This window comes from Erinaceus europaeus, chromosome 3 (genome assembly GCF_950295315.1).
Source record: "Erinaceus europaeus chromosome 3, mEriEur2.1, whole genome shotgun sequence".
NCBI classification, from domain to species: Eukaryota; Metazoa; Chordata; class Mammalia; order Eulipotyphla; family Erinaceidae; genus Erinaceus; species Erinaceus europaeus.
The window spans coordinates 74,500,177-74,525,546 of record NC_080164.1 but is presented as its reverse complement, the minus strand read 5'-3'; the positions used below and the strand labels follow the sequence as shown (position 1 = coordinate 74,525,546).

At 38.2% G+C, this 25,370-nt stretch overlaps 1 protein-coding gene across 2 annotated transcripts in view; it reads right to left on the bottom strand.

The window, feature by feature from the left end:
• The window catches only part of SRBD1 (S1 RNA binding domain 1), a 189,253-nt gene that overhangs the window by 138,321 nt on the left and 25,562 nt on the right, over window positions 1-25,370 (bottom strand). For both annotated transcript variants that reach the window (XM_060187543.1, XM_060187544.1), the window contains exons 5-10: window positions 22,935-23,101; window positions 20,422-20,539; window positions 18,628-18,766; window positions 7,457-7,553; window positions 6,655-6,790; window positions 469-572 (exon numbers count right to left, since the gene is read on the bottom strand). In XM_060187543.1, coding sequence (XP_060043526.1) covers window positions 469-572; window positions 6,655-6,790; window positions 7,457-7,553; window positions 18,628-18,766; window positions 20,422-20,539; window positions 22,935-23,101 — 761 coding nt within the window. The remainder of the gene's footprint in view (window positions 1-468; window positions 573-6,654; window positions 6,791-7,456; window positions 7,554-18,627; window positions 18,767-20,421; window positions 20,540-22,934; window positions 23,102-25,370) is intronic.

Sequence of the window (25,370 nt, the reverse complement as noted above, 5' to 3'; positions counted from 1 at the left end):
GTTTAAAAAAAAGAATAAACTATACAGTGTTTTTATTATTTCTTCATAAGAGGAAACACACTATTAATAAGATTCAAACAGTACATTAAAATATTAAAGTCTCCCCAGAGTACATACATATTTTAATTTTAAAAATAAATAACATATCCAGGGGCTGGGCAGTGATGACCTTGGTTGAGCACACATTACCATAAACAAGGACCCAGATTTAAATCCATGGTCCCCTCCTCCAGGGCACTCCCCTCATTGTCTCTTTTCCCCCTCTCAATTCCTCTCTGTTCTGTCAAATAAAATAAATAAATAAAAATAAATTGAAGAAAAAAAAAAAAAACAGCATAGCCACTGCTTGCCACAACTTAATTTATATGCAACATGTTCAGTGTATCTTTCTGTATCAGTTAACAAAGACCACAGCATGTTATCTTAGAACTGAAACAAAGGAAATTCTTTTAAAATCTATAAACAGACCTGTTTTGGATGCACCACCTACAGAATTCATTTTTTATTCCATCAGGAATGTTGACCTTGACCGTGAGTATCTTCAGATTTTCTCCACGATTAATTGCCAGAATCTGAGTGTAAGAAATATATAATAGATACTAATAATTCACAAAATATGTAAATGAGCAGTTTAAGCAGTCAACATCTGTGATAGAAATCAGTTTTTCAACGTAGAAGTGTATAAACATTTTATTCATTTATTTACCAAAACTGTATTAAAAAATCACTTTTACTAGTTCAAGTTAAAAATATTAATTGGGTTGTTGGAAAAGTCATGACATACTTTTTTCTATGCAAAAATGTGTTGTGACTTTTCTGACAACTCAATACATGCATACACCATATGACATTTTCAGATACAGAATCTGATAATGTAAAAATCTCACTGCAGGAAACCAAGGGATGGCTCATCCAATAGGGTTTGTGCCTTGCTATGCAGGAGTCTCAAGTTTGAGCACCAGCACTACCTATGAGGTGGTATGGCATAAGGAGATAGTATCTCTTCCTCTCTGTCTACCTGAAGTAAAAAGAATATAAAGAGTAGACAGTGGAGCAGTTAAATCATACATGTGAGAGGGCCTGACTCTGCAAAAAAATAAATAAATAAATATAATTTCAGATTCTATTAATTAAAATTTTTTGATCATCTAGAATCAGAACATTTACAAAAATAAATACGAGCATGGAAAATGGTAATTTGGTCACCAGCAAAATTATGACTTTTGGACTGCAAAGAATATTATCAAAGGCAGATAGTATAATGGCCCTGCAAAGATCCCATCCCTGAGGCTCCAAGGCCCCAGGTTAGCACCCCACCCCCAACATCATAAGCCAGAGCTAAGCATTGTTCTGGGTGGGTTGGTGGGTGAGTATGTATCTTCTCTGTATTTCTCATTAAACTAAACAAATAAAATATTTTTTAAAAGAATACCATCATGAAAGTAAAACAAAACACACATCAAGGGAGAAACATTTTGTATATCATCTGTCATATAAATGACATATCAAAACACATTATCAACTCAATATAAAAAGATACAACATAATTAAAAATATACAAAAGGTAAAAATGCATTTGTCAAAAATAATAAAGATAATCACAAGAGAAATACATTTTGTAACTCATCTGTCACATAAATGACACATAGCAGTGAGCAACCACTTCCTTTTTCACTAAGACTAAAAGGTGCTGAGGAGTAGAAGTTAGAGGGTTTGGGGGGACCCAGTACAAGATGGGAGAAGAAGACTTCAGTTGATGGTAAGTGTGGTACACCTATCATGGGAAGATTTTAAAAATTCTCATGTGACAATGACAGTCTTATAAACGTTTACTTTCTCCAAAAAAGTGTTAAAAAATTAAAAGATAAAAAGATGGACAATAATATTGGTATAGATATGGAAACTGAAACTCTCACAAACTGCTGGTGGGAATATAAAACAGTATAGCCACATTGCAAGGTAACACTGGCAGTATCCAAAGGTCACAGAGTTACTCTCAGAAATAAAAACATATGTCCGTGTTTAAACCAGTATTATAATAATCAGAAAGCAAGACAAATGTACATAAACTGATGGATGTGTTACAGACACGCAGTAGAATGTTATATGGCCATAAAACAAGTACAAAATAGTGATGCTTAGTATCACTCATATTAATCTAGGAAATAGTATGCTAAGTGAAAGACAACAGATACAAAAGACCGTATATTATGTGACTCCTTTCTATGCGTGGGCAATACTGCACAAATCTCTAAAGACAGAAACTTAGTTTATCAACAGCTATGGTGAGAAGGTAACAGAAGGTTATAAGAGTGATACTATGATACAATGGATGCATGGTTTCTTAGTAAAGTAATAAAAGCATCCTAGAGGGAGTAGGGCGGTGGCGCAGTGGATTAAGCGCACGTGGCAAAGCGCAGGACCGGCGTAAGGATCCTGGTTCGAGCCCCCAGCTCCCCACCTGCAGGGGAGTCGCTTCACAGGCGGTGAAGCAGGTCTGCAGGTGTCTATCTTTCTCTCCCCTCTCTCTCTGTCTTCCCCTCCTCTCTCCATTTCTCTCTGTCCTATCCAACAACAAAGCAACGTCAACAATGGCAATAATAACCGCAAGGAGGCTGCAACAACTAGGGCAACAAAAAGGAGGAAAAATGGCCTCCAAGAGCGGTGGATTCATGGTGCAGGCACCGAGCCCAGCAATAACCCTGGAGGAAAAAAAAAAAAAAAGCATCCTAGAACTGACTGGAGCAGTAACTGTATAACTGTGGATATACTAAAAAAAAAAAAAAAAAAAACTCCATTTTGTTTGTATGTAGTTTATTTCAATAAAGATGTTTATAAAATTGAAAGCACTCAGTTTTAAAATGATATTCTACAATAATAAACAATCAAATTTACCAATTGCCTATTAAACTGCATTTTTCCTAGTTTATAACTACATATTTATATAATCATATGTATAATTCTGTACATATATTTTAGTATATATAGTAAAAATTAAAGAATTATCACTTTAAATTATATTTATAGATTTTTTTCAACAGTTCATAATTCATAAGCCTTCTCTCCAGTAAATCTTAGTGAATGGGGTTTAAATAAATTAAATTCTCCCCTTACAGAATAAACCAATATTTTAACAGTTCTAACATATTTCCATGACAGTATCTAACAAAAACTTGGACTTCCTCTCTGTGGTGAAACAAGCTTAAAATAATTTAATTTAATACTCACCAGAAAATGATTCTACTTTGAATAGTCTCAATCTGTTTTTCATATCAAAAAGAAAGTTAAAAAAAAAGAGGAAATCTTTATATAACTTCAACTTACTTACATTTTAAAGCTATTTTAAGGTACAGTTTACTTTAGAACAAATTCTCAAGGCTTATAAAATTTGAACATTTTTCTTCTCTTTTTAAAATATACTTAATAAAATTTTAAAACAATATAAGCATTGTTCTGTGCTAGACACGAATGTCAGTCTGTCAGCTCTCTAGCATACTGAAAAAAAAAGCAAATAATAAGAACTCCTCACACAAAAGCTCATCACTGACCCAGGAACTTGCCAGGTAAAGCACATGCTTTGCCATGAAAGCAGACCAGTGTGAAATCCCAGCACATGGAGTACCCATAAAGCAGGGAAGCTCTGGGACTGTGGTGTCTCTCCCTCTCTATCTGAAATAAAAAGAATGAAAATGTTCGCCCAGTGCCACAAAACAACATTATGTGCAATAAATTCAGAGAATATGGGGGCAGGGGGCTGTTGTTTATTTCTGACTTAATTAAGTAAACACACACTCACAGGCACACATCACCAGGGTGAGCTGCTCCTTTTTCATTCTATCTAGTAAAGTCATGCTCAGTTTTATAAAAGTGCTACTACAGGAAGGCCCATGAGGAGGGAGAACAATAACAAATAATAAGAGTTTGGAGTAGAAACTAAAGCTGAAAGTAGTAAAAGAATAAAACAGAATTCCTAACATCACTGAATGAGAAATAAGTGAGGAAATCAAAGGATGTCAGTGAAAAGAGCCCATTGCACAGAAATAGAACAGAAGAGATCTCAGGAGAGAATGTGAAGGTCAATTTATAAATTCATAAGGTAAAAAACAATATACTAAAAACCAATTTGAAGGAAGAAAACAAAATGCAGCTGTCAAAATTATTTTAGTAAACAGCTATCATTGCTACTCCCATGGTATTTAGATAAAAGAGTTCCAGGTACTTTTGTTCCTTTACTGTTTTTCATCATTCTCTTCATTTTTCACTCTCGAATCCAGTATCATACACGGCCTTTGTATTTGGAGAATGAAGGCAGAGTTCAATTCTATGGACATAAGCCTTAAGCACTCTAAGAACTGGAAAGCTTTCTTAATGATCATCCAGTCATCACTCTGACCTCCAAACTAATAAACAGTTTCTCAAAAACGCAGAACAATTGAGGGCCAAGCGGTGGTACATCGGGTTGAGCACACTTAGTACAAAACACGGGGACAGGCACCAGGATCCCAGTTCTAGCCCCCAGCTTTACAAGCAGTGAAGCATATCTGCAGGTGTCTATCGTTCGTTCCCCACTTCTGTCTGCTTCTCCTATCTCAGTTTCTGTCATGTCCAACAAAAACAAAAGCAGCAACAACAAAAAATGGCTGACAGGAGCAGTGGATGCATAGTACAGGGGCACTGAGCCCCAGCAATAACCCTGGAGGCAAAAAAAAAAAAAGGACTATTTTTCAAAACTCACATCCTCCCAAAGGCTGTATTTTCTCAGATATGACATACTGTCATAACTAGAGAGAAGCCTATGTCAATCAGAAGCTTAAATTCAACCACAAACTAAGTTAGAATGCCACATATACCAAGGAAGCTAGTTAAATGCAGACACCAAAACATTTTCAAGTAGATACTAGAAAAGCTTTAATGGAAAAGTCTTAATAGAGTAAAAGTATCCATTTTTTTTTCCAAAGATGCAATAAAAATTCATCAATATGACAGAGATAATACTGGATTGTCAGAAAAACCATTATGCGTTTTTGCATAGAAAAAGATTATGACGTCCATGACTTTTCCAACAATCCAAGATATGACATCAAAATCATTTCCACAAAAGAAATTTTAATATATGATTGTCAGAAAAGTTATAATGTATTTTTCTGGTTTTCTATGCAAAAAAAGAGTCATGACTTTTCCATCAACTCAATACTTAATTTATGGTTTTATTAAAATGCCTTTTCCATTAGGTTAGACTAGTAGACTATTCCTGTACAAGAAAATGTTCACTTTTTTCTTTCTTTTTTTCAGATCATCACAAGTCACTAGTCAGCTATAAAAAATGGTGACTTCAACTGTTTTCAGCCTATCTTGGATGGACCTTGAAAAATTCATGTTAAGTGAAATAAGTCAGAAACAGAAGGATGAATATGGGATGATCTCACTCTCAGGCAGAAGTTGAGAAACAAGATCAGAAAAGAAAACACAAGTAGAACCTGAACTGGAATTGGCGTATTGCACCAAAGTAAAAGACTCTGGGGTGGGTGGGTGGGGAGAATACAGATCCAAGAAGGATGACAGAGGACCTAGTAGGGGTTGTATTGTTATATGCGAAACTGGGGAATGTTATGCATGTACAAACTACTGTATTTACTGTTGAATGTAAAACATTAATTCCCAATAAAGAAATTTAAAAAAACCCAACCATGTGTAGTTATTAATATATTACTCATAAATGAGAGGTTGGTGGTTTTGTGGTGAGTCTTACATAAATGGGGTGTGAAGCTGTACTCCCAAAATGTTAAAATACTGTAATCCAAGGGCAAATCAATAAAATTTGTTTTAAAATAAAACAGTAGGACACTAATCAGTAACTCAAAGCTTTACAAAAAGAAAGGAAAATAGAAAGTACATTAATCGAAGTAGCAACACAGGCAAATATATATATAAAGTATAGGGGAGTCGGGCAGTAGCACAGCAAGTTAAGTGTACATCGCGCAAAGCACAAGGACCGGTTAGGATCCCAATTCGAGGCCCTGGCTCCTCACCTGCAGGGGAGTCGTTTCACAGGCAGTGAAGCAGGTCTGCAGGCATCTCTCTGTCTCACTTCCTCTCTATCTCCCCTTCACTCTCAATTTCTCTCTATCTCTATCCAATAACAAATAAATAATTTTTTAAAAGTATGATTATGTCTTTGATTTTATATTTAATCTTTTCCCCCATCTGACTTAAAAGCCATATTCCAAAATATGAAATGACTACAATTAGAAAACACAAAAAAATAGTAAACTGAAAGATAAAATTAATAAGAAATAAAGACTATGATTTATACAGCTGAGATCTCTCATACTTTATTCTAAACTGGCTATCTCTACCATGTATTTCACATGCAAGAAGAAAACTTAAATCCAAGAATACTAAGATTCTAAAGCAGAAGATAACTAGAAGTCAAGATACCTAAAGTATTATATTGTCAGGTATACTCATGATGCTTAGCATGCCTTATATGCTTATTTATGAAATGATAAGAATATCGTTATGATGTAAGGATTTATCAGAAGAAAAGAGACCAGTTAACTTAAAATTCTCTAATTCCTTTGTAAGGAAAGTAGTAGGAAAATTCAAAGTACTATCATTATTACTATTATCCATGTGAATAAGCAGTTTATTTACCTGATGATGCTGGATGTTTCTTATGTTACATGAAAAATTTTGGTACAGCTGAAACTTATCAACATCTTTCTCATTTACTTTTTTGGAGGACACTTTTGCCAGAGATGACTGGATACAAATATATCTATTTTGACACCTGTTCAAATATACAAGCATTCAAATAACAAGTAGTTACTAATATGTGTACAGGTGATATATGATTTAGTAAAGGAACATGTTACATGGAGATAAGGTTAGCAAGAAAATTAAGCTATCAGTAAATGATGTAAATATACTGACATACTTCAAAGTTAGAAAGATAAACAGGCAGAGTTCCAGGCTCCCTGCCAAGGATTCAATTAAAGCAACTTTACTATTACCTGTCTTATATGTTAAAATTCTATTGTTTGAGCCAAGGGTTCTGGTTTTGTTTTCGGGGGAGGGGGTTAAGTTGGAAAATAAAGTTTTGTTTCTTTTATTTTCCCTGTGCAGCTAAGGCTTTGCATATGCATACCTCAACCACTAATGGTCAACTGTTTTCATTCTTTGATTTCAGAGAGAGTGAATAAGATAGAGAGGGAGAGAACCACAGCAGCATGTCCCATTATTCATGGAGTTTGCCCCAATGGCAATGTGCTCCTATATGGCACTGGGACTCAAACCCTAAGCCTTACACATGGCAAAGCATGCACTCCAACAAGTAGGATATGTCTCAGACCCCAAAGGAATAAAGTTTTTAATGAATACTGGTGTTAGCACTAAACGTGTGACCTTTAATAGCAAGAGAGCAAGGAGTTATAAAGTTTATAAAATTTAAACTCACAAATTTCGAATGAAGTCAAGTGTGTCTTTGTCTTTAGCAATCATGTCTGCTAAAATATGCTGCACTCCTGTTTCAATATCTTGAAGCACTGCAAGTCCTTTAGGAGAATAAGGAAAATACAAACAGGAATTATAGATTGGTAGTCAAGTCTATATTTACATCGCAATACATTTCATCCAGTCACAATAAAACCTTAAATTGACAAACTTAAGACAACAATTTCATGGCAGTGATCAGCTCTTCTCTACAACAAAAATGCAACAATGTAAACCCTTTACATATCACATAGCCTAGTGGCAAAAAAAAATGTAGAGCTGGAGCCAACAAATTGATGTAACCTTGGTTCTGCCACTTATCAACTGTGAAACAACAGGTAAAATACTTGATCCTCAAAAGCTGGATAAGAGCAAGAGACTGGCATACTTTAAAGATGACTCTTTGGGGTTATGTGCACATGGTGCGAAGCGCAAGGACCCCCGTTCAAGCCCCCAGCTCCCCACCTGCAAGGAGGTTGCTTCACAAGCAGTGAAGCAGGTCTGCAGGTGTCTTTCTCCCTCTGTCTTCCCCTCCTCTCTCTATTTCTCTCTGTCCTATCCAACAACAATGACATTAATAACAATAATAACTACAACAATGATAAAACAACAAGGGCAACAAAAGGGGGAAAAAATGGCCTCCGGGAGCAGTGGATTTGTGGTGCAGGCACCACGCCCCAGCAATAACCCCGTAGGCAAAAAAAAAAAAAATGAGTCTTTGGTCACTACCAGGCCACCCCATCATCTGGGGCCCTAGACAGGGAGTCCTGGGATTCCCACACAGACATGATGAGCCTATAACTCTAACAGATCCCTCTCTTTACTATGGACTGGTCATCAGAACAACAAAGCGGACACCTTTGTGGGCCCCTACAGGATTTTGCCCTCAATGTGGATCAACAATGGCAGGGACTGGTCCATACTCCGAAGGGAGGTTGGACAACATACTCTACCCACTATGCTACCTCCCGACCCCCAAGTCCCAGGTTTTATCCCCATCACCACCATCAGCGAGAGCTGAGCAGTGAGGGACACACACACACAAACACACACACACACACACACACACGACACAGATGACGTAAACCACCACCATTTCATTCCAGTTACAAAATTTTTCCAGTAAGTTTACTTTCTCTATTAATATTTTTAATGAGTCTTTTTTGTTTTGCCACCAGGGTTATTGCTGGGGCTCAGTACTTAACACTGTGAACTCACCACTGAGTGACTTTCCCCCCCTAATTTTTATTAGATAGTACATAGAGAAATTAATTGAGAAAGGAGGGGGAAATAGAGATGGGTAGAGAAATATAGACACTTGCAAAGCTGCTTCACTGCTTGTGAAGCTTCCTAGGTGGGGAATTGGGGCTCAAGCCCAGGTCCTTACACTTGGTAATATGTGTGCTTAACCGGTGTACCACTGCCCAGCCCCGTCATGAGTCTTTTTAATTCTTCAAGTACCATAAGCACAAAACAAGAACCACTGTATGACTGAGTTGTCTACCAGTGATGCAGCAAGTTCTCTCTTTATAGCAATGGGTGTCTTGTATATCATGGTGTCTGTGGTAACAATTTACACCCTGAGAGAAGAACTAAATTGTCCTTTTTCATTTATCTTTATTATCCTGCTGTTGTATTTGCATTAAAACTTTATCTTTCATAAAGCTTGAATTACACTAGTATTATCATAAATAAGTGGGGTTTAAATTAAGTATCATAAATAATGGGGGTCTAATAAGCATAAGGTACAAAAGAAAGACATAGCAAATAGGAGAGACTTATTATGGGAATAGTAAAGAAAAATGCCTTGTCAGATTATGTTACAACTAATGTTAACTATTAGATTCATATTGGACTCATAGCATAGGCAATGAGCCCCAATGATAACCCTGGAGGCAAAAAAAAAAGTATTGGGACAGATAGTGTCATGTTTTGTTGAGCACCCATGTTGCAATGCAAAACGACCTGGGTTCAAGCCCCGTCACTGGCTACAGGGGGAAAGCTTCACAAGTGGTGAAGCAATGCCGCAAATGTCTCTCTGCCTCTCTCCCTATCCTTCTTTTCTCAATTTCTTGCTATACTATCAAATAAAATCAATAAGTAAAACCTTAAAAGAAAAAAAGTCAATATGTTTTGAAAAAGCACCTTCTCCTGTCAAAAAGAACTGATCTTTTAGACTTAACATAATCAAGGATAGTCATAAGTTTACTGCCTCAGTGAAATAAGGAAATAAGATCCACAAAACGTATCTTCTGCTTAAAAACTTTCCAGCTTTAAATCAGACCTCAAAATTACTTTTAAAAAAAAGTTGAAGAGGAATATTTCTTCCTCAAGTTACCTGTCTAAATCTAGCTTGTCTTTTTTATTATTACTGTTCCCTTCTGTTGCCCTTGTTGTTTTATTGTTGTAGCTATTATTGTTGTTATTGATGTCGCTGGATAGGACAGAGAGAAATGGAGAGAGGAGGGGAAGGCAGAGGGGGAGAGAAAGATAGACACCTGCAGACCTGCTTCACCGCCTATGAAGCGACTTCCCCGAAGGAGGGGAGCCAGGGGCTCAAACCCGGATCCTGACACCGGTCCTTGCGCTTTGCGCCACCTGCGCTTAACCCGCTGTGCTAGCGCCCAACTCCCCTAGCTTGTCTTAAGTACAATACAGGGATCAGCTATTCTTCCTACACAAGACAAGATATTATGGGTCTTCTAGGGAATATTCGACTTGTGGCATGGTCCATCTCTTTTGATTCAAACAAAATTCTTGTTGGTCTATGAGAAAAAATAATCCTATTGCAAAGGGGGAAAAACACTGAATTAACAGGTTTCTTGAGTATCACCAAATATTCATCATTGTATATTGAAGCACCACCATGTATGACAATTCAAAGAGATCTGATGCTTCTGCCTTAAGTGTGACCTTAGAAGACCATGATTTGATTTTCATTACCCAGAAAACCCTACAAAATCATGCAAATCAAGAGGTTCAAATCTTCCTAGTCATTTTAAGAAAACTTGTGAAACTATTCAAGCTTCAAGGGTACCCATAAAATTTTTTTTTTTAATTTTAAAAAACCAACATCAAGGGCTAATAGATGGCTCACCTGATAGAGTGCACACTTTACCATGCACAAGGACATGGGTTTGAGTCCCCAGTCACATGGGAGCACCATGCTGTTTCTTTTCTCAATATCTCACCCCTTCCTTCTCTTCTCTTTTTTCTTTTCTTTCCTTTCCTTTTCTTTTCTTTTCTCTCTCTCTCTCTCTCTCTGTCATATTTTACCTACAAAATGAAAATCAAAAAGATCTGCCAGGAGGAGTGGAATCTCACAGATGTGAAGCCCCAATATAGTGCTGAAGAAAAAAAAAAAGGTATCTGAGAGATGTCACTTCATAAGTTAATTTGTTCTTCCAATGTTGGGAGAGTTGATGGATGTACATACTCAAGCCAACCAATGGGGCTAGACACAGAGTACTGGCCCCAAAAGAATGTTATCTTTTCACCTCATATGTTTAAAAATGCAGACAGCAATGCTGAATATAAACACTTAACATGTAGATTCTCAAGGTCTGGGCAGTGGGAAACTGGGTTAAGCATACATAGTACTAAGGGTAGGGCCCGTGCAAGGATCCAGATTACAACCCCCTGCTCTCCACCTGTAGGTGGGACGTCCCAAGCGGTGAAGTAGGTCTGTAGGTGTTTATCTTCTTCTTTCTATCTATCTATCTATCTATCTATCTATCTCTATCTACTCTCACCCTCTCAATTTCTCTCTGCCATATCCAGTGTATATGGGAAAAAAATGGAGAGAAAAAAAAAAAGGACACCAGGAGCAGCGAATTCGTAGTGCTGGCACCGAACCCCAGATAACCCTGGAGGCAAAAAAAAAAATGTAGATTCTCAATCTTTAAGATCAAGACAAACTTCCTGGCACAGAATTTACAGAGGCCATGATAGTCAGAGTAGGAAATACCTGGCCTCTCCCTGCCACACTGAGACAATCTTTACTGAAAGAGAGCACGCTGCTCCTGTATCCGAAAAGGTCACACAAGAGGAAAAGACAGTCCAGAAGAATCGAAAGAAACAACACCTATGGCTTAAAGAAAAAAGTCAATCAAATAAATGCAAATAAAAGTTTAAAAGGGAGATGGTTATCAAACCCTAAAAGTGGGAACTACTGGGTCGCTGGGAAAGTCAAGACGTGGCTTTTTAATGTTTTCTTATGCAAAAATGCATCACAACTCTCCTGATAAATCAACATGTACGTATGCATGCTTACTAGGGACAGCATAATACCAAGGGAGCTGAAGAACAAAAGGAAATGAAATCTGGCATGAGAGAAAAAAACAAAAAAGGCAACTCTGTACATCTAACATTCTGAAAGCTGCAACATTTGATTCTAATAAAACTTTCCACAGCTGGGCACACAGTTTCCTCTGTGGCTAACCTTACTGCCTGGCAAGAGAGTCTCTCAATTTATAGTAAAATATTAAGTATTGCAAACATTTGAAAATCTAACTGAAAATATACATTAAAGATTAAACAAACTTGAAAAGTTTTGCTTATCTTAACCCAGGTCTATATCAAAATAATATTAATTTGTCCTTTTCATTAGTTCTCTACTCAAAACAGGTATTATATGTTTGTATATGAACATATTTATACTTTCACAAAACTTGCTCTGTGTTTTATCATAAATTACCATGTGTTGAATTATTTAAAACAAAAGCAGATCATGACACACTAGTACCTAATGTAGAATTCCTTATCAGAGACTGCCCCCTACAGACACATCTCCCAATAAAATCAATCAAGAAAACCAGGATAAACTAGAATAGGAGTGGGATCACCCGGTCAATCTCCCTACTCAACCCTATCACACTGCTGAAAAAAAGCTCTTACTAAAGCTCCCCCCGGGCTTATTTTCACAAATAGTCCAAAACCTCAACATGGATCATATGTTACTTTCTTCAGGGTTTTCTTAAAAATCCCTCTCCCCAGCCCCTTCATTCTTCTGCATGTACACACAAGAGAAAGGGTATGAGTAAGGTTGGTTTGAGCAACTGGTCAGGTGGCTCAGAGAACAGGAAGCACAGAACTTCTATGTGTGCAGCCCCAGGTTTGATCCCCAAAGCCACATATGCCAGACCTAAATGGTGCTCCAGTTTATGTCTCTCTTTCTTTAATGTCTCTTCAATAAGGAAATATTGATTTATAGGGTTGCTGTCACTGAGCTACAGTTCTACATCTCTGTAGGAGGGATGTCAGCATGCCTCCTCCCCCACTCCAACTGCCATCCTCCTACACCATAGAAAACTAGATACCCAGCCCTTTTAACCACTGCTTCCCACCCTTACAAAGTCCCTTTCTCCTGGTACTGTCTTTAGGTTCCTACCTTTCAGTGAAATTAACTATTCAACCTTCTCCTCTTAGCTTTTCTCACTTACCATGAGTAAAGCTCAGAAAAAGGAAAGTACTTTACTTGTAGAGAGTAAAAGTGTAAGAGTAGCACTTCACTTTATACTTATTATCAGACTTGTTTGGGGGGGGGGTTAAAAAACATTTATTTACTTATTTATTTTAATGAGAGATAAAGGGAGATGATATGCAGCTCTGGCATATGACAGGGCTGAGGATAGAACCTGGGATCTCTGGGTCCTTATTATGGAAGTCTACTGTGTACTTCTGCACCATCTACCCAGCCCCTAAAATTGTATTTCTCTCTTTCCTATCAAACAATAACATAAATAACAACAACAAGAATAACTACAACAACAATAAAAAAAAACAACAAAAGCAACAAAAGGAAAAAACAAATAAATATTAAAAATATTTCATCTTAAAAGTATTAAATATTTTAAGCTAAAAAAATCTACTAATCCATAAAAAGCCCTCAGGCTCCCATACCCTGTAGGGACAATAAATAATATAAGAAGGTTTAACTGCTACTGTGCTTCACCACACAGACTGAGATTAACCTTGAAACAACTGTTAAGATTCTCGGGGCCGGGTGGTGGTACACCTGGTTGAGCACACATTTTGCAATGCGCAAGGACCGGAGTTCAAGCCCCTGGTCCCCACCTGCATGGGGAAAGCTTTGCAAGTGGTGAAGCAGGGCTACAGGTGTCTCTCTGTCTCTCCCTCTCTATCACCCCCTTCCCTCTCGATTTCTGGCTGTCTCTATCCAATAAATAAATAAAGATTAAAAAATTTTTTTAATAAAAATAAAATAAAGATTCTCAACTGTGAACTCAAATACCTTACTTAGACACAAGTTAATCCAGGCAAGTATGATTAGTGGATTGAAAAGTAGTGAGAGAAGGACCTCATAACACACCAAATATAAGGGTTAAACCAAGAAGAAGCACTGCAGAAACGAACAAAGCAAAAGACTCATATAAAGGCACCAGAAAGATAGAAGCACGTATGAATGAGGTTAATGGGGGTCAGGCAGTATGGCAGCGGGTTAAGCGCACGCGAATAGAACAGAAAAAAATGCTACAAATGTTTATCTGGAACCAGAAAAGACCTAGAATTGTCAAAACTATCTTGAGAAGAAAGAACAGGACTGGAGGCATCACACTCCCAGAACTCAAATTGTATTATAGGGCCATTATGATCAAAACTGCTTGGTACTAGAACATGAATAGACACACTGACCAGTGGAATAGTACTGAGAGCCCAGAAGTGAGCCCCTATACCTATGGACATCTAATCTTGGACAAGGGTGCCCAGACTATTAAGTGGGGGAAGGAGAGTCAGTTCAACAAACGGTGTTGGAAAAATTATGTTGAAAGTTGTAGATGCTACCATGAAACCAACCTGACTCGCCCAGATAGACAACCTCACCAATGTACCCTGGAACCTCACCTCTCCAGAGCCCTGCCCCACTAGGGAAAGACTGAAACAGGCTGGGAGTATGGATCAAGATTTCAAGGCCTATGTCTATCAAAGAAGCAATAACAGAAAACAGACCTTCCACCTTTTGCACCCCATAATGACCCTGGGTCCATGCTCCCAGAGAGATAAAGAATAGGAAAGCTTCCAATAAAGGGGATGGGATATGGAACTCTGATGGTAGGAAATGTGTGGAATTTCACCCTTCTTATTCTATGGTTTTGTTGATATTCTCTATTTTTTATTTTATAATTAAATTTTTAAAAAGAAAGAAAAGAAAGGAATAGAGGCAGGACCATAAAAAAATTGCCAAATATATATAACTAGAGATAGACAGCTATAGAAGTAATAGTCAACCTATTTCTATAACCTTGGGAGAACTGCTGTAGTTTCCAATGGAGGGAATGGTGATACAAAATTCTGGCAATGGGGGCAGGGATAAATTGCATAATGGTTATGCAAAGAGACTGTCATGCCTGATGCTCCAAAGTCCCAGGTTCAATCCCCTACTCCACTGTAAGCCAGAGCTGAGCAGTGCTCTGGTAAATAAATAAATAAATTGGTAATGGGAATGGTGTGGGATTATATCCATTTTATCTCATAATTTTGTAAATAAATAATAAATCACTAACAAAATTATTTAAAAAGAAAAATTGGGTTGAAACGTACAAAAGAATGAAATTGAATCACTATATTTCACCAAGCACAAAAGTAAATTTCAAGGATCAAGGACTTTGATGTTAGAACTGAAACTATCAAATACTTAGAGGAAAATATTGGCATAATTCTTTTCTGTACAAATTTTAAAGGCATCTTCAACGCAATCTTCAATTACGAAGAAGACTAAAACAAAAAAACCAATGGGACTACATCAAATTAAAAAGTTTCTGCACAATAAAACAAACCACCGCTCAAACAGAGACCCCTTACAGAATGGGAGAAGATCTTTATATGCCATATATCAGGCAAAAGGCTAATTTTCAAAATATATAAAGAGCTCACCAAACTCAAGAACAAGAAAATGACCCCATTCAAAAATGGGGAGAGGATATGAACAGAATATTCACCATAGAAGAGATCCAAAAGGCCAAGAAACATGTGAAAAAATGCCACAAATCATTGATTGTCAGAGAAATGCAAATAAAGACGAGATACCACTTCACTCCTATAAGACTTCACTCCTATAAGAATTCCATACATCAGAAAAGGTAGCAGCAACAAATGCTGGAAAGATTGTGGGGACAAAGGAACCCTCCTGAATTGCTGGTGAAAATATAAATTAGTCCAACCCCTGTGGAGAGCAGTCTGGAGAACTCTTAGAAGGCTACAAATGGATCTACTCTATGACTCTGCAATTCCTCTCCTGGGGATATACATATCTTAAGGAACAAAACACAACCATCCAAAAAGATTTATGTATACCTATGTTCATAGCAGCACAATTTGGAATAGCCAAAACCTGGAAGCAACCCAGATGTACAACAACAGATTAGTTGCTGAGCAAGTTGTGGTATATATACACAATGGAATACTACTCAGCTATTGAAAATGGTGAATTCACCTTCTTTATCTCATCTGGATGGAGCTGGAAGGAATTATATTAAGTGAGATAAGTCAGAAACAAAAGGATGAATATAGGATGATCTCACTCACAGAAGTTGAAAATTACTACTTTGATGCCAACCTGCCTTCCTTGGGCAGATGACCTTACCTTGTCCTAGAATCCCATCTCCCCAGAATCCGACCCCACTAGGGAAAGGTAGAGACAGGCTGGGAGTATGAATCGACCTGACAATGCCCATGTCTGGAGAAGAAGCAATTACAGAAGCCCGACCTATGACCTTCTGCGCCCTATAGACATCTTTGGTCCATACTAACAAAGAATAATAAAGAATGGGGAAGCTTCCAGTGGAGGGGATGGGATATGGCATGCTAGTGTTGGGAGTTGGTGAATTGTGCCCCTCTTATCCCACAATCTTGTCTATGAGTTTTAAATCACTAATAATAAAGGAAAAGAGAGAGAGAGAAGCTGAAAAATAAGAAAACACAAAGCAGAACTTGATCTGGATTTGGTGTATTGCACCAAAGTAAGACTCTGAGGTGGAAGGAGGTAGGGTTCAGGTCCTGGAACATGATAGCAGAGGAAAACCTAGAGGGAGTTGAATTGTTATGTGGAAAACTGAGAAGTGTTACACATGTACAGACTACTGTATTTTACTATTGACAGTAAACCATTAATCCCCCCAATAAATAAGAAAAAATAAATAGAAGTAGATATGGCTTTGATTAAATACATTTTCAATAGAAACAGAATATAGTTAGTTGGTTGAGAAAAACAGCTCAACTGGTAGAGCATCAATCTTGCATGACTAAGGTTCAGGTTTGATGCCGAACACAACATACACCAAAGTGGTGCTCTGGGTTGGTCTTTCTCTCTGTCTCATGTGAAAATCTCATGTGTAATTTAAAAAAAAAATTTTTTTAATCTTTAAAAGAAAGAAAGAAACAGAATAAGGGTCAGTAAATGACTCATAGGTGCAGTGTACACCTTCCCATACATGTCAGGCCTTGGGTTCAATCCCCAGCACCCCATGGAAACACTATGGACAGCAAAGGGGCAACTTCTAGGATTCTGAATACAGATTTTTTTTTTTTTCTTAACTGGGTAAGGGAGACTAATAAGAAGCATCATGCATTTGCAAGGTCCTCAGATTATTCCTTCATGCCATATTAAAAAAAAAAAAAAGTTTAAAGGGCTGGGTATGGTGCACTTGGTTGAGTGTATGCAAGGTCCCTGATTCAAGCCCCTGGTCCCCACCTTCAGGAGGGAAGCTTTCTCCTTCCATTTCACTTTCTCTCTATCTCTATTCAATAAATAAATAAAATAATAAAAAGATATTTTATAAATTTAAAAGAAACCTAATGAACATATTAAAAAGAAAACATGAGGTGGTCTGGGAGGTGGCACAGTGGATAAAAAGAAAACATGAGAATTTCTATAATCTTTGAATGTGACAGGATCTCTTTAAGAAGATAAAAGGGTAATTATATTAAAAGATTAATAAACTAAAAAAAAAATCACTAAATTAAATAGAATAAAAATAAGTCCTTCTATTTACCAAAAGATAGCATAAAGAAAAAGAAGACAAGGGTGACAGAAGTGGTTCAATAGCAGAGCATGTGCCTGGCATGCAGTAGGGCCTGGGTTTGATGTTTGGCACTGAAAAAAAAAAACAACTAAGACAAAAACAAATAGATCAGAAAAAAAGAAAATGAAAGAGTGGTACTCTGGACCCTCTCAATAAAACAATGAGAAGACATTTTACAGACTATAAGAAGTTAATTACTTGTAACACATATAACTAAGAAAGAGTATCTAAAAAACAACACAACTGAAACATGGGCAAAAGACTGGGACAGGTTCTTCATCAAGAGAAAAGGTTACTGGTTATATAGATATATTGGGATTTATTTATTCTTGCGCCAGCAAAACAGTTCACTTGCACAGTGTGCTGCTTTGCCATATGCATGACCTAGGTTTGAGCCCAGTCCTCATTTCATTAAAGGAAGCTTCAATTTAAAGGAAGCTTCACTACTAAGGTCTCTTTTGTTCTCTCACTAACTGTCTTAAAAATAATAATAATTTGTTCTATATATGCTATAATATTCTACTGTATCATTACTTAAAATGTTATTTACCCCCTCCTCCACTTTGGTGTTTCTGTCTGCACAATTCACTGCTCCCAACAGACTTTCCCTTTTTTCTCTTTCGAGGAGAGGTAGAGAGAAGGAGAAACACCACAGCACTGCTCCACAGTTCATGAAACCTCCTGGTATCGTGTATATGGTGTTTCAATGTGGTGCTAGAGCACAAACCCAGGTCCTCACAAATGTTTTCTTTTCCCCTTTTTTTTTTCTTCCCTCCAGGGTTGTCATTGCGGCTTGGTGCCTGCACTACGAATCTACTGCTCCAGTGGCCATTTTCTCAATTTTTTGGATAGGACACAGAGAAATTAAGAAGGTAGAAGACAAGATAGAGATAGACTCCTGCAGACCTGCTTGACTGCCTTGCAGGTGGGGAGCCAGGGGCTCAAACTGGGATCCTTGCCACTGCCCAGCCCCAAGTCCGCACAAATGTTCACTCTACCAGAGCAGCTACCTCTCAACCTCTGGAGAGAATTTTAAACATAAGTTCTCAAAACAAAGAGAGAGAAGAGGGCTGGCCTCTTTAAGTAAAGCCATTACCTTTTACATTGCATTTTATGTATGACAGCAGATTGAGTTGCCCTGGATTCTCAAGCAGTGTCCTGGCTGCTCCTTCTAATCCCAACTGCTTTGCTCTCTGAGCTTTGGTGCCTTTGCTCCCAGTTTTATATGGAGCTGACTAGAAAAGAAAAGTGAGAAAACATATATCATCTAGTTTTAAAAAGCAAATTTTGAAGTGAGGACACAAAATCAAGAGGATGTGGTAAATGCTAAATGAGATTCTTTTTCTCTACTTTCTCTTTCACTCAAAGATGAACTGACACTAAGTCACACTACTTGCACGAAGACAGTTGTTTCTCGTCTAATTCTGTGCACTATTCTATACACTTAAAGAGTTGCTTGGGGCTGGGAGACAGCTCACCCTGCAGAATGAACATCTTCCCACCCATTAGGCCCCTGAACTAGAGCCCTGGCACCACATGGGTACACCAAGAACAGCACTTTCACTTCATGGATGGTGAAGAGTGCTGTGGTGTCTCTCCTCTTTTTTTTTCTCTCTCTCTCCTCTCAAAACAGAATAAAACACAGAAAAGTGGGTAAGTAGGTTGCTCACCTCAGCTCATTCAAGTGCCTCTAAAATCCAGCATCACACAATGCTTCTACTTTGTAATCCACAACCTCACTCCTACCCTAAGGTTCCTCTTCCTACAATCTTGCTAAAAATGGGACCACAAAGCTTGACCCCAGTGGTCAAAAAGACATTTTTCAGTCCTTATTGTTGCTAATGTTCGGGGCTACAACAGGCCGGGCTAGCTTCGCGGCGGTAGACAGAGACGACCAGAGCCCGGCCTGCTGGAGCCCCCGAACTTTAACAACACCTTATCTTGCCAAACCTTTCTGCTACAGTTAATTTAACTAACGATTATCACCTTTCTCCAATTCTCTTCCATAGTCTCCCATGGTATCATCATCTACTAATTCTTCATATACTTTGGACTATTCTTTCTGGGTCATTTTTTGATTCTCCCTGTTTTTACCTACATTTTCCAAAGTGTTCCTCACCTGGCTACCCTCAAATTCTCCTTGACTGGGGAGGGGATGGGGGGATGGCGGCTGGAGGGTAGCACAGCAGGTAAGCGTACATGGCGCAAAGCGTAAGGACCTGAATAAGGATCCCAGTTCAGGCCCCCTTCTGCTTCACCTTCATGCAGTGAAGCAGATATGTTGGTCTCTATCTTTCTCTCCCCCTCTGTCTTCCCCTCTTCTCTCCATTTCTCTCTGTCCTACCCAACAATAGCTATAACAATAACAACCACAACAAGGGCAACAACAAGGGTAACAAAATGGGAAAAATGGCCTCCAGGAGCAGTGGATTTGTAGTGCTGGCACCAATCCCCAGTGATAACCCTAGAGGCAATATATATATATATATATATATATATATATATATATATATATATATATATATATATATATTCTCCTTGACTAACATCTTCCATTCTCTGGTTTCAAATAACTACTACAAGCTGAATATAGGTGTTCACCTCTAGACCTCCAGCTCAGCCCTCTCCCTGAAGTTTTCCACTTCCATCACCTATTCTCCTTTCCCTGTTTGACTGAGAATTCCTTAAAGACGAGGACAATATGTTATCCATGTTAACCCAAGTGCTTAGCATACACACACACAATAAATGTTTACTGAATAAAAGAGTATTTTGCTGAATCAAATAGTGATGTCTGATGACTTTTATTGTCAGTCCTCCTCAACTACAGTAAGACCCAAATTATAATATGCCTAGGTGATACATTAAAGAAATTAAAAGAATGCCTTACCACATGTTCAAGTTCTTCAAAAGTTTTACAGTTCAGTAAGGCATTTAACAAACATTCAGACATCTTCCCTTCCTTCTTAATTTTCTGGATTGTACTATGAGACTTCTTTGCAACTGCCCTGGAAATAAAAACGTTTGTAATATACAAGGCCTGTATGTCAAAACTTTTTTTAAAAGTATCCACTACAGGTAACGTAAAAAGAAAATAAATTACTATCACTCCCAAATAAGTTGATCTGCACTTTCTATAAACAAGAATTTCTTTACATCAAAATCAGATGGTTAATAATGACATGCTACTAACATTTAATTCTCTGATATCATTAATTTTCACCATTGTTCTAATAATGACTATTATTCTAGCGAATTCAGTTAAGAATAAAGGGTTGTGTGTGATTACCATACTTCTATTACCTCCTTCAAGCTAAAGTATTCATTTTCAATCTTAATACTTAAAAATGTTACAGATCGGCCACCTAAAAGATAATCAGCAAAGGTAGAACACAGTACTCATAACTTCATGCCCTAGGATCAGTCACCTGCACCACAGTTTTGGTCCCTCCCTCAATCTCTCTCTGTTTCTCTTAGCATCTCTCAATAAATAAATAAATCTTGAGGGAAGAGGCCGGGTGGTGGAGCGCCTGGTTAACCAAACCTATTATGACACAAAAGGACTCATGGGATTCAAGACCCCACTCTCCACCTATAGGGGGGCATTTCACAAGTGGTGATGCGGGTCTGCAGGTATCTATCTTTCTCCCTCTCTTTCTCCCCATCTCTCTCAACTTCTCTGTCCTATCAAAAATAAAAGAAAGAATAAAAGGAAAAAATGGCTGCCGGGGTCAGTGGATTGGTAGTCTCAACACCAAGCCCCAGCAATAACCCTGGCAGCAATAAATAAATAAATAAACAAATCTTTAGAATGTCCCACAGTATGGGTTACACTGATGTACAATTTGACTAAGATGGCTCACAATTTGACTAAGATGGCTCACCTTCGGCAAAAGTTTCACAGGAATGATGTATTCTCACTACATCCTACTAAGTGGCACATCATTTCTGCATGTCCTATTTGCAGGCAGTTACTAAACTGTCTTTGACCATTTGATTAGGGTGGTGATCTCTAAGTCCTTACCTCGTAGTCTCTGATTAGCCTTTTCCTCATTGAACTTTCAGTACACTCAAATCATTATGAACTTAGGATTTCTTATAACTCTTCAAGTTATAATTTATTGTAAACAATTGTTTTAACAAAAGCACCAGTCACAGGTACCAGGAATCAAACTCAAATGATATCATTTATTTTAATGCTCAAATTGTTCTAGATTTGGCCACAAGTACCCTTTCAAGCTAGTTTTTGTGACCTTCTAGCATGTTCTCATCATTCCTTGAGCACTTCTTCTTTCTCTGTTACCTCATATTTGACTTTTCCTACCATAGCCGTGGAATTGGGAGAATGGTATGTTAAAAACCAACTTACAAGTGCTAGGCATGCCCATGGCTATGTGAGATATTTATATTTCTGGGTTCGCAGTTGATTTTACCTCCCGACAAAATATAGTTTTCAGATATTAGCTAATTTTCCTTTTTATTTTTTTTAAGAAATATATATTTTTATTATTTATTTATTATTGGATACAGTCAGAGAGAAGGTGAGAGGGGAATGAAGAGGGAGACAGAGAGACACCTGCAGCCCTGCTTCACCACTTGTAAAGCTTTCCCCTTGCAGGTGAGGGGTGGGGGCTTGAACCTGGGTCCTTGTGCACTGTAACGTGTAACCAGGTGTGCCACCACCTGGCCCCTTAGCTAATTTTTCTTTTTCCCCACCAGGGTTATCACTGGGCCTCAGTAAGGCTACATGACTCTACCACTCCCAGTGACTATTTTTTAAAGCTAGACAGCAAGAGACAGCAAGAGGAAAGACACTGCAACAGCACTTGGGAAGCTTCCTCCCCAGGTGGTAGCCAGGGGAGGGAATCCAGGTCCTCCTGCACGGTGAGATGTGTGCTTTACCAGGTTACCTGTTGGCAGCCATTATTCCTCTATGACGCACAACCACTTCCATTAGAGAAATGATAAACTCTTTGCTTTTTGGTTTTCATTTTTGATCATCGCTGGGGCTTTACCACTCCAAGTAGACTTTTTCAGACAGAAAAGACAGAGACAGAAGTAAAGAGACAGAGAGAAGAACACCAAAGCTTCCTTCGATGCAGCAAGGGCTGAGTTTGAACCTCGGTCAAAGCAAACACACTATCCAATGACAAACTCTAAGTACATAATCTGCTAATACATACACATGCTATGCATAAGCGCACCAGCAGAGGGACTCTGTGCACACTTGTAATTATAACAGCTGACTTTGTCTGAAGAGGATTATATGCAGATCACAAAACCTTGAGACAGCAATACACTGGATCTGCCGCAATACATTGTCAGACACTTAAAGTTTCTCCTCACTGACTCACATGCCCTCTTCCCCCTTATGACAGGCTCATCCCTTCCCAGATTTCTTACCGTAGCTCTTCTAATGCTTGTCGAACTTCTCTCAAGGCATCAGCGTCGAGGTTATTAATGAGCTCTTTTCTATAGCGTACAATGAAGGGGATTGTATTGTCATCATTAAAGAGACGAATGATGTTGGCACAAACCCAAAGATCAATGTTAGTTCTCTCAGATAAAACCTGCAAATTAAGGACAGCTATTTATTTTAAATCCTAGAAGTTAGACTTCTACATTATAATGTACAATCCAAATAAAATGCTTTTAAAACAAGATAAAAGCACTAAACAGTGTTCACCAATTACTAACTACTTGTTTTGCTTTCTATCCCTCTCTGCCCATGTCTTTCACCATCCCTCTCATTCTAAAATACACCAAAAAGTTGGATCGGGGAGGAGGCTCAGTTGGAATGCACATGTATGAGACCCTGAATTCAATCCCTAGCACTGTATTTGTAATACATCTGTAATGTATGTGTAAGTATTCTACATCATATATACATAAAAAATAGACTGAGATTCAAACTCACAGGTGAAGCAATTAGCTAAACTCCCCAAATACCGTGGAAGATGCTCTCATTTCCTTAGCCATACATCATATCTCTCTTTCTGGTGTATTAATACCAACTCTCTGCTAAGGATACCAATTTCACATCTCCAGTTGTGGTCCTCTGCTAATGGACTTCAGACTTATTCAGCAAACTAAATGACATATTCATCTTGAAATCTAATGAGCATGTCAAACCTTGTACTTGGAAAGCAAACCATCTCTCCTACAAATTCCCCCGTACTGTAAAGTTCATTCAGATGTCAAATATCCAGACAAATATTCAAGTCAGAAAAAATATGTCTTAAGTCTCATTTCAACTAATTCTTAAATTCATTCTATGCCAAAACTAATTCAACTCTAACTGTAAAGTACTCTTCAGTCTAGTACTGCCCTTCATTTCTTCTTCACTGAACCCCAGCTGAGCTCAGACCTAGATTTCTGCCATAGCCCTGAACTATTTGTGCATCCATTCCAATCTCCTCTATTCCGATTTCCACAAAACAACAAGAATCATCTTCTCAAAATATATATTGAATCATGTCACTCAACTGGGCAAAGCTTCTTAAGAATTTCACATCGCATTTAGAACATCCAAACCATTCACCATGTCCTAAAGAACGCTTGTCTCTTCCCCAACTTTAGCTTTTATTCCATCTTCCCCTCATTAGAAGTTAGGCCCAATCATCTCTCAGCGCTGAGAACCAGTACTCAGCTGAGTAGGAAGCTTCAGTGCTGTGGCCTCTTTCACTCTCTCTGCCTCCCATTTTGAAAGTGAAAGAGCTGGAATTCAAGCCTGGTCCCTACCTGTCGGGAGGAAGCTTCAAGAGCTATGAAGCAGTTCTGCAGGAGTCACTCTTTCTCATTCCCTGTCTCCTATTTCTCTATATCCAAAATAACTAAAAATATATTTAAAGAAGCTGGGCAGTGGTGCACCTGGTTGAGCACACGTTACCATAAGCAAGGATCCAGGTCCAAGTCACCAGTCCCCACCTGCAGGGGCAAAGCGTTGCAAATGAGGAAGCAGAGTGGCAGGTTTTTTTAAAAGTGAAGGGAAGTGATCCAGGATGTAATGCAGTGAAAAGATCTTTCTATTTGGAAGCATAAGGTCCAGAGTTCAATGCCTAGCATCACATGTGCCAGAAAGATGCTCTGGTTTTCCCTCTCTCCACCCTCACCCCACCTCCACCACTCTTCTCCCTCTCTTTCTCATTAATAAGTAGTTTTTTTTTAGCATCATCTGGGAATTTGCTTATGCTCAGCTCTGGCTTGGGAAGCGGAAGCATGCCTCAGGCATGAAAGTCTTTTACATAACCATTAAGCCATCTCCTCCTCCCAGGAACTTGTTATAAATACAAATTCCTAGGCACCACTATGAAATTTCTGATTCAAGGGATCTGTAGAAACCACTTCTCCCAACTCACAGACAAGGAATGCCAGGGTTCAAAACAGACTTGCTTAAATTGTCAAAAACGACTTTTAGTAAAGAAAGCCATTACTTGGAACGGCAAGACAAATAAATCCACATTACCTAAACAATATGGTCAAAAGGCCATAAAATAGCACCTTAAAATCAGACAACACAACAAAGGGCACAACTACTACTAGCTCATCAACTAAGCTCTGTTCTTCTGCCACTCATATTTCACTGTAAGGCACCTGTCTCACTAGACATGTTTCCATCCTCATAAGCTAAAACTAAATGTGTAGCTATTCATTGGAAAGCTATTATATTCTACCTTCATTCAGACGCAGAACAATCTTGTGCACCAAGAGAACATAACTCAAACATATCTTGCAGAAACGAGTAAACTTGAGCCCTCCAAAACAGAGACAGGGAAAGTATCTTCCCTCAAGTTCTTGGTTTTTCCAATTTCTAATTCAAGAATCGTAGGGGACCTTATC